Source organism: Pinus tabuliformis, chromosome 9, assembly GCF_031772625.1.
Source record: "Pinus tabuliformis cultivar Carrire ecotype Pingquan chromosome 9, CPIR1, whole genome shotgun sequence".
Lineage (NCBI taxonomy): Eukaryota > Viridiplantae > Streptophyta > Pinopsida > Pinales > Pinaceae > Pinus > Pinus tabuliformis.
The window spans coordinates 1807188646-1807198488 of NC_142307.1; the positions used below are offsets into that span (position 1 = coordinate 1807188646).

Genomic DNA, 9843 nt, shown 5'->3' on the forward strand with positions numbered 1-9843 from the left:
TATTGCCTGCCTTTAATAACCAGAACCCAACATCTATACAATAACCCGAAAGTATATGGAAATGAATATATACTACAGACCTCAAAGATCTATTCATAAGAGCCGTTAATCTGTCGGCCATTCATCTATGGTAACAGATGATGGCGCGACAGAATGACCCTACTGTACTCTTTCAAGCTTCAGCCAGTCGGCCATACATCTATGGAGTCAGATGTTGGCACGGCAGGATAAATCTATACATAGTCATTCAAGAATAATAGCAAAATGCAATAGAATTATAGAATTACATGATTACCATTGCATGCATGTTATAATCCAATCGACATGATTCCGAGGAAAAGGAAATATATTACACAGCTGAAAATATACAAAACCCTACTCTGTTTGGTAGAAGGTCTTTCGCCTCCATAAGGAAAAATTAAGACATTATATAACTGAAATAGAAAGATACAGTAAACCTCGGCCTTCGTATTATACGAGTACAAAATAAATAAGCCGCTGGTTTCGAACCAGGGTCTGTAGACAGTCATAAATTATGGCTATAGCTCCGACATTCTAAAACAAGAATAAATTACATATATCTGTGTAAAGAGTCAAGTAGGAGTTCCAGCCTCAGAGAATCAGAGGTAATCACCATGGTTGGAGAGGGACCCAACTCCTTAAGCGGTCCCAGAGATTCTTGGAACCCGAATAAGAGGTGAGGTCCATCAAGACCTGCGACCAATCGAGTAAGATGAGGTTGGGGTCGCTATTCTTGCACAGAGGAAAACTCTGGCAAACCAAAACGAAACAGAAAGAGACTAACCGAGAACCAAACCCTTAGATCAGATAAATACCTGTGAGGGACTCGGCGGGTTTCATCAGAACGGACTCTTCGTTAAACCATAGATGCCGGAAGCCTTGATACGCAACCTGTCAAGCCAGAGAAGGGAGTTTAGAGCTCGGCGTAAACATTCAAAGCAAATAAACATAACAGACCTGTTAATCGATAAGAAAATCACCTGACTGGCTCGAGAATACAACCTATGCAGTTGGAAACCCCTCGGAGGATGCAAATGCCTGGAATCGTGGAGGTCTTGGCGCAGGTTGATGGAGCAAACCCTTGCAGCGAAGAACAAGGAGTTGGAGCGTATGGAACTGTAAGACAAAAGTCTCGAATAATTCGGAGAATGACAATTATAAACCCTGACTGGCAGCGGTGGAACGTGGAGCCCTGCCCACCCTCGATTTCATCCGGCGACTGTGCATCGTGGATGAGGGTGACCTTACCAAGAAATCCGGCGCGGGAAAAACCTAAGTACAAAGACCCTGCTCTCATCACATGGTCTGTCCGATGAAATCCAAAGTCACCGCCAGATGTCCAGCGTAGGAGGTGCCAACAGAAGAGTTTAGTACAGCCTCGGCACATTCGAGGAATACGCATCAAGATGATGTACCATATAGTTAACACATAATTCAGGACATATATTAGTAGTGTGACAGCCGTAGATATGTCTTGTTTCGCCTGCCACGTTATACATTGCCTTAGGTTAGGCATGTATGTGAAACAATGGCATTATAACACAATTGTATTTATTTAATATGAAGGTGTTAACCAAGAAGGGTGAGGTAAGTGTAGTTATATAAAAAAAAAATTATTTACATGTATGTTATTGCATTTAGGTATGTGACAATTGGTATCAGAGCCCAGATTATCCATACTGTGGCCTCTGGGATGTGAATAAATATTAAAAGATGAGAAGGTCATTATAACGTTAATAATCTTTTTGGGTAACAAGATTGTGCAGGTAGCTCACAATGATTATGTTTCATGATCAGACCAGGGCAGGTACATAGTAGTTAAGAAGAAGGAAAGAGTAACAAAGGTACAGTTAGCATGCAGGGGTCTGGCAGCGCACCGCACAGGCCTGCAGCCAACTTTGGGCCTGCAACAAATTTTGGAGATAACGCAGAATTGTGGGTGCAGCTGGGTGAGGAGACCCGCAGCACGAATCTGGCCATACTAGAAACAGTTCAAGAGCTGAAAAATGAAATGGCTCGGCTCCGGGAGGATAATGCACGATTGACTATGGAACAAGAAAGGATTTTGAAAAGTTTGTCTGACAAACAGAACCCGCCACTAGCTAACCCCAGCGCCGAACAACAGAAAACGACAGAGGAGGAACGTTATCACGCAGAATCTGAAGTTCCTGAAGGAGAGGACCAATCTGATAATGCATCAGAACAGCAGACCTCAAAGCGTCAAAAGGTGGAATTGCAAGGAGAATTTCACAAGATTAAGCCCCCACATTACGATGGGGAACAAGAGGAAGCAGCTGAGGCTTGGCTAATCAACATGAATAAATATTTTCAGTTATATGAATATGATCATAACTTGAAGGCACGATTAGCCATCTTCCAGCTACAAGGGAAGGCGACATTGTGCTGGGAGGAAGTGAAAATCGTTAAGGCGTAACTGAACGAACCATAACATGGGAAAGGTTCCAGAAATATTTTAAAGAGAGATACCTGACGGAAAGGTTTTATGATGAAAAGGCCAAGGAATTCCATGATCTGCGACTGGGACAGCAGACCATGGATGAGTTCATCAATCGTTTCACATCCTTGCTCCGCTATGTACCCTACCTTAAGGAAGAAAAGGCCAAGGTGCAGCGTTTTGTCAGCAGCCTACCTATGTATATGAGGGAAAGAATTGAATTTGATAATCCTAGAACCATGGATGAGGCAATTCGCAAGGCCAGAATCTGCTATCAGCAGAGCAAACAGAAAGGGGACAGTTCCAGCAGAAAATGGAATGAGAAGAAAAATAATAAAGCTGTTGGAAATATTAAGGGGAGTCGAAGCAGCGGAATCAAAGGAAGCAGCAAGGGCCAGAATAGTAGAGCAGCACCGAGAAGTGCATTCAGGTCCAAGTCCATTGGCGAGACCAGAATGAGTGAACAGCCCGCCAAGATGGACACCGAGGGAACAACCAGACCCCCAGTGCAGTGCTGGGGTTGTGGTGGACCGCACTATGTCAAAAATTGTCCGCAAAGGAAGGGAACTGACCAGATATCCCAGATTCATGAGGCATCAACCGTGGGAGACGTGGGACGAAGTATGCCAAGAATTAACGTAGCCTTGGACGACCGCCAGGCAGAATACCAGCCCACCATGGTAGAGTTTGAAGGTAAAATTTTAAACCTTTCCATCTCTGTTCTAATAGACCCTGGCGCTACTTTAAGTTATATTAGTCCAAAGATAGTTGAACAATGTAAGTTGCAGCCTGAAAAATTCAGGAATCCTTGGCTGGTACAGCTAGCTACAGGGACCAAAAGGCGAGTAATGGCAAAGGTAAAAAGCTGCCCTATAGTGGTAGCAGGACAACCAGTAGTGGCAGACCTGAATATACTACCCCTCGGGTCCTATGATGTCCTAATTGGGATGGACTGGCTAGAGAAGCATTGGGCTTTGGTGAACTGTAAAACAAAGATGATACGGTACAAGGATGATGCTGGAATAGAACAGGAAATGCAGGGAATTAAACGACCAGTACAGATCCGACCAATCACCGCATCTCAGCTGGCAAAATGCATCCGGAACAGATGCCAAGTGTATGCTATTCAGGTGGGCTATGCAGAAACTAAAAATAAGGGAAACCCGCTAGAACATCTCCCAGTCATAAAGGAGTTCGCAGATGTATTTCCAGAAGAAATTCCTGGATTACCTCCAAAGAGGGACATAGACTTTACCATTGAGTTAATACCAGGAGCTGCTCCAGTTTCGCGGACACCTTATAGAATGAGTGTACCGGAGTTGACTGAATTGAAAATGCAGCTACAGGAATTGTTGGATAAAAATTATATCCGCCCCAGTGTATCTCCATGGGGAGCTCCGGTGTTATTCGTCAGAAAGAAGGATGGAACTCTTAGAATGTGTATTGATTACCGGCAGCTAAACAAGCTCACCATTAAAAATAAATACCCTTTACCTCGGATCGATGAGCTTTTTGATCAAGTCAAGGGAGCGACAGTATTCTCTAAAATTGATCTGCGATCTGGATACCATCAGATCAGAATTAAAGAAGAAGACATCGCAAAAACAGCCTTCCGGACCCGGTATGGACACTACGAATTTGTAGTGCTGCCTTTTGGATTGACTAATGCACCCGCCACGTTCATGTGTTTAATGAACAGTGTATTCCATCGATTTTTAGACAAATTTGTACTAATATTCATTGATGATATTTTGATTTATTCTCGCTCTAAGGAGGAGCATGAGGAACATCTTCGGATGGTACTGCAAACATTGCGGGAACATCAATTGTATGCTAAGCTCAGCAAATGTGATTTCTATAAAGAAGAAATCCAGTATTTGGGTCATGTGATCTCAAAGGACGGAATTGCGGTAGATCCTGAGAAAATAAAAACCATACTGGATTGGCCTGTGCCAAAAGATGTGGCGGATATCAGATCCTTCATGGGATTGGCTGGATATTACAGAAGATTTGTGGAAGGTTTTTCGAGGGTGGCATATCCCATCACGTCCTTGCAAAAGAAAGGAAGGACATTCAGATGGAGTTCCGAATGTCAACAAAGTTTTGAGAGGCTTAAGCAATTACTCACGTCTGCTCCTGTTTTAAGTATAGCTGATCCAAACAAGGACTATGTGGTATGTACCGATGCCAGCGGAGAAGGTGTTGGAGGTGTGTTAATGCAAGAAGGGAAAGTAATCGCCTATGAATCAAGAAAATTAAAGGAACATGAGCAGAAGTATTCTGCCTATGATCTGGAATTAGCTGCTGTCATACATGCGCTTAAGATGTGGCGGCACTACCTTTTGGGTAGGAAATTTTTGTTACTCACAGATCATCACAGCTTAACAAATTATTTTAGTCAGCCCACACTGAACGCAAGACAAGCTCGTTGGGCAGATTTCTTAAGTGGATTCGACTTTGACATTAAACATCTGAAGGGAAAGGAAAATCGTGTAGCCGACGCACTGAGTCGAAAGGTACAATGTCTGTACGAAGTTACATTCAGTAGGTGGGAAAATTCCTTGCAAGAAATGATGAAGACAACAGCAAGTCAAGATGCTGAATATCAGCAGTTGAAGCGGCAAATGCCACTTTCCAGCAAAGGAAGTCCACAAGATTATGAGGTTAGCAGGGATGGAATGCTGCTTTATAAAAAGAGGTTGTTCGTACCAAATGACAACAGTCTCAAAAAATTAATATTGGATGAGTTTCATACCAGTCACTATGCTGGTCATCCTGGATACCAGAAAATGCTGACTGCACTTCGGAAGGAATACTACTGGCCGGGAATGAAAAAGCATGTGGCTGAATATTTAGCGCGATGTTTGGAGTGTCAGCAGATCAAGACGGAGCACCAGCATCCGGCTGGACTGCTGCAGCCCCTACCCATCCCAGAATGGAAGTGGGAGATTATATCAATGGACTTTATAACTGGGCTGCCTAAAACAAAGAGGAACAATGACTCTATTATGGTAGTGGTTGACAAATTAAGTAAGGCGGCACATTTCATACCAGTACAATCCACTTACAGGGCAGTGCAAATTGCACACGTCTTTATGCAAAACATATTCAGACTTCATGGACTCCCAAAGACTATCATATCAGATCGGGATGTGAAGTTTACATCCGCCTTTTGGAGAGCGCTATTTGCAGAATTGGGAACCCAGCTGAATTTTAGCACCGCTTACCATCCCCAGACTGATGGGCAGACGGAGAGGGTAAATCAGATGGTGGAAGACATGTTGAGAGCATGTGTTATGCAAAAACCGGCACAATGGGAGGACTACTTACACTTAGTGGAATTCGCTTACAATAATGGATATCATACATCAATCCAGATGTCTCCATTTGAAGTCTTGTATGGACGAAAATGTCGGACGCCCACAAACTGGAGTGGCCCGGAAGACAAATTAAGGTTGGGACCAGAAATGCTCAAGGAGATGGAGGACATGGTCAAAAGGGTGCGAACCAACCTGAAGGCTGCTCAGGATCGACAGAAAAACTTTGCAGATCGAAAAAGAAGGTTCAAAGAATATCAGGTGGGGGATCACGTTTATATCAGAATTCAGGCAAGGAAAAGTACTCTGCAATGGAGCAGCTGTGCCAAACTGGCACCCCGATACTTCGGACCTTTTCAGGTCTTAGCTAGGGTTGGGCCAGTAGCTTATCAGCTAGCCTTACCAAGCCACATTAGAATTCATAATGTCTTCCATGTGTCCATGCTTAAGAAGTATATCTATGACCCTAAGCATGTGATCAAGTGGCAAGATATAAGGGTAAGGATTGTTTTATTTGAACTAATTGAAAATGTATCCATGACAAAAGACTGATACTGTTATTGATTGCAGGTCGAACCGGAAGGAGAGGTTCGGGTCGAGCCGCTGAGCATTCTCGACCGGAGAGAAGTGCAGTTGCGGAAGCGGGTTATTACCCAAATTAAAGTGCAATGGCAGCACTATGGGCCTGAAGAGGCTACTTGGGAGGACGAAGAGCTGTTTCGGAAAGCTTATCCGGATTTGTTTGGAGACACTAGACATCGGGACGATGTCCAATCTCAGGAGGGGGAGATGTGATGACCCCGTAAAAAAATGTAATTATTTAAAAGTTACTACAGCAAAAACTGAATTGAAATAATATGAAGAATCATTTTGAGGATATTTTGTTAATTTTACATGTGCACTAAATTGATGATTAAAGGAATTAATCATGATGATATCTGGATTCCTAGAAGGAACTGTAAAAAGAAAAGTTAGTTAATGAAACTAGAAATAACCACTTTTCCTAACTGGAAGGGTTTCCAGGAAAAAGGAAGGTGGGTGGAAAAACTCTGGGCTGTAGAGACAGGCAGAGAAAGAAAAGAAAGAAAAGGGAAGAAAACACTCGGTGTGGACTAAGTCTGGTTAGGACCAGATAGTCAAGCACAGAGTGCTGGCTTACTGAGGATTGTGATCCGGTAAGCAGTAGCTTGGGGGGAGACTCAGGTCTTGGAGGACTGGTCTCACGGTTGGGAGGAAAACAAGCAACACACAGCAATTTGGCTGGAGGACTGTTCCAGATTTCATCTTACCAGAAGGAAACCAGGTAAGTAACGGAACCCTCTTGTGCTTGGTTATCTGTGTAGTTGGTAAAATAGCTGTGATTAACTGAACAATTTTATAAATAGTCTGTGGTCTAAACTGTGTTAGTAGACAGTCTAAGGTCTAAACCGTGTTAATAGACAATTTATCTGTAATATCAAAGATAGTATGACTACGTATCTTGTACAGGTTATAGACAGCCTAGTGGCAAAATTAAAAGACGATATACTGTAAAGAATCTGTATTAAGTTACAGTTACTCCGCTGTAAAATACCAGAAGACGGAGAAGTTATGAACAAACTTTACACGGTATCATTATTTTAACGTAAGGCAAAATATGAAATAGTTGATACATTATGAGCGAGGAAATAAAAGCATATACAGTGTAGCTGTAAACCTCAAGAAAACGAATGCAGTGACCCGTTGAACAAGTGAGGTGAGCTATTAATAAAATAAGTTTATTTCTAGCAGATAATGTTTACACCCTTTAGGCATATCCGAGTCAGGAAGACCGGATTCCTCATGTAAACAATAAGCAGAGGTCAAGATGGTATCAAGACCCTAATGGACGCAGACGCAGACAGTCGTATAGAATACCCTCTTCATTCTTAAAACAATCTGTCAACAGAGGTATTAGTAAGACAAAGAGAAGGCATAGTAATGCGGAACCCCGAATCCGGTATAGCCGTAACAGGCGGCTCATATGAAGTTAAACGACAAAGAAAGGCTGAGATTATCATCCGAGATTAAATCTGGGTGTGGTAACACCTAAGGAAAGTATCGAAAAACGTATTGCCTGCCTTTAATAACTAGAACCCAACATCTATACAATAACCCGAAAGTATATGGAAATGAATATATACTACAGACCTCAAAGATCTATTCATAAGAGCCGTTAATCCGTCGGCCATTCATCTATGGTAACATATGATGGCGCGACAGAATGACCCTACTGTACTCTTTCAAGCTTCAGCCAGTCGGCCATACATCTATGGAGTCAGATGTTGGCACGGCAGGATAAATCTATACATAGTCATTCAAGAATAATAGCAAAATGCAATAGAATTATAGAATTACATGATTACCATTGCATGCATGTTATAATCCAATCGACATGATTCCGAGGAAAAGGAAATATATTACACAGCTGAAAATATACAAAACCCTACTCTGTTTGGTAGAAGGTCTTTCGCCTCCATAAGGAAAAATTAAGACATTATATAACCGAAATAGAAAGATACAGTAAACCTCGGCCTTCGTATTATACGAGTACAAAATAAATAAGCCGCTGGTTTCGAACCAGTGTCTGTAGACAGTCATAAATTATGGCTATAGCTCTGACATTCTAAAACAAGAATAAATTACATATATCTGTGTAAAGAGTCAAGTAGGAGTTCCAGCCTCAGAGAATCAGAGGTAATCACCATTGTTGGAGAGGGACCCAACTCCTTAAGCGGTCCCAGAGATTCTTGGAACCCAAATAAGAGGTGAGGTCCATCAAGACCTGCGACCAATCGAGTAAGATGAGGTTGGGGTCGCTATTCTTGCACAGAGGAAAACTCTGGCAAACCAAAACGAAACAGAAAGAGACTAACCGAGAACCAAACCCTTAGATCAGATAAATACCTGTGAGGGACTCGGCGGGTTTCATCAGAACGGACTCTTCGTTAAACCATAGATGCCGGAAGCCTTAATACGCAACCTGTCAAGCCAGAGAAGGGAGTTTAGAGCTCGGCGTAAACATTCAAAGCAAATAAACATAACAGACCTGTTAATCGATAAGAAAATCACCTGACTGGCTCGAGAATACAACCTATGCAGTTGGAAACCCCTCGGAGGATGCAAATGCCTGGAATCGTGGAGGTCTTGGCACGGGTTGATGGAGAAAACCCTTGCAGCGAAGAACAAGGAGCGGGAGCATATGGAACTGTAAGACAAAAGTCTCGAATAATCCGGAGAATGACAATTATAAACCATGACTGGCAGCGGTGGAACGTGGAGCCATGCCCACCCTCGATTTCATCCGGCGACTGTGCACCGTGGATGAGGGTGACCTTACCAAGAAATCCGGCGCGGGAAAAACCTAAGTACAGAGACCCTGCTCTCATCACATGGTCTGTCCGATGAAATCCAAAGTCACCGCCAGATGTCCAGCGCAGGAGGCGCCAACAGAAGAGTTTAGTACAGCCTCGGCACATTCGAGGAATACGCATAAAGATGATGTACCATATAGTTAACACATAATCCAGGACATATATTAGTAGTGTGACAGCCGTAGATATGTCTTGTTTCGCCTGCCACGTTATACATTGCCTTAGGTTAGGCATGTATGTGAAACAATGGCATTATAACACAATTGTATTTATTTAATATGAAGGTGTTAACCAAGAAGGGTGCGGTAAGTGTAGTTATATAAAAAAAAAATTATTTACATGTATGTTATTGCGTTTAGGTATGTGACACTAATCCCAAATTCTGAAAAGAAAACTCAAACAACTAACTTAATCCGGCTGCAGGTGAAAACAAAAAGCGTCAGAATGGAAGTTCAAAGCAAATTCTGCTGGAAGTTCAATGTTTACTCAAACTCAACCGGGCATTTAAAATTTTACCATGAGTACAATGGAAGGATCTGGACCCAGTACAGTTCACAATCAAGTACACACCCGCGCATTTGGCTTGTTAAAATGAAAAGGAATAAAGTTGGAATTGATGAAAATGTTTGAAATTCAAATCATGATAAGAAATCTATAA

The 9843-nt window shown here is 42.4% G+C and overlaps 1 protein-coding gene across 1 annotated transcript; it reads right to left on the reverse strand.

Annotated features, from left to right (window-relative positions):
- Window positions 1–274: 274 nt before the first annotated feature.
- Window positions 275–1423, reverse strand: LOC149155997 (uncharacterized). Its single transcript, XM_089444601.1, has 4 exons — window positions 1185–1423; window positions 1002–1137; window positions 837–912; window positions 275–714 (listed from the first exon to the last, which is right to left on the reverse strand). The coding sequence occupies exons 1-4, from the start codon at window positions 1421–1423 to the stop codon at window positions 572–574; spliced, it is 594 nt and encodes a 197-aa protein (XP_089300727.1). The 3' UTR covers window positions 275–571.
- Window positions 1424–9843: the final 8420 nt, after the last annotated feature.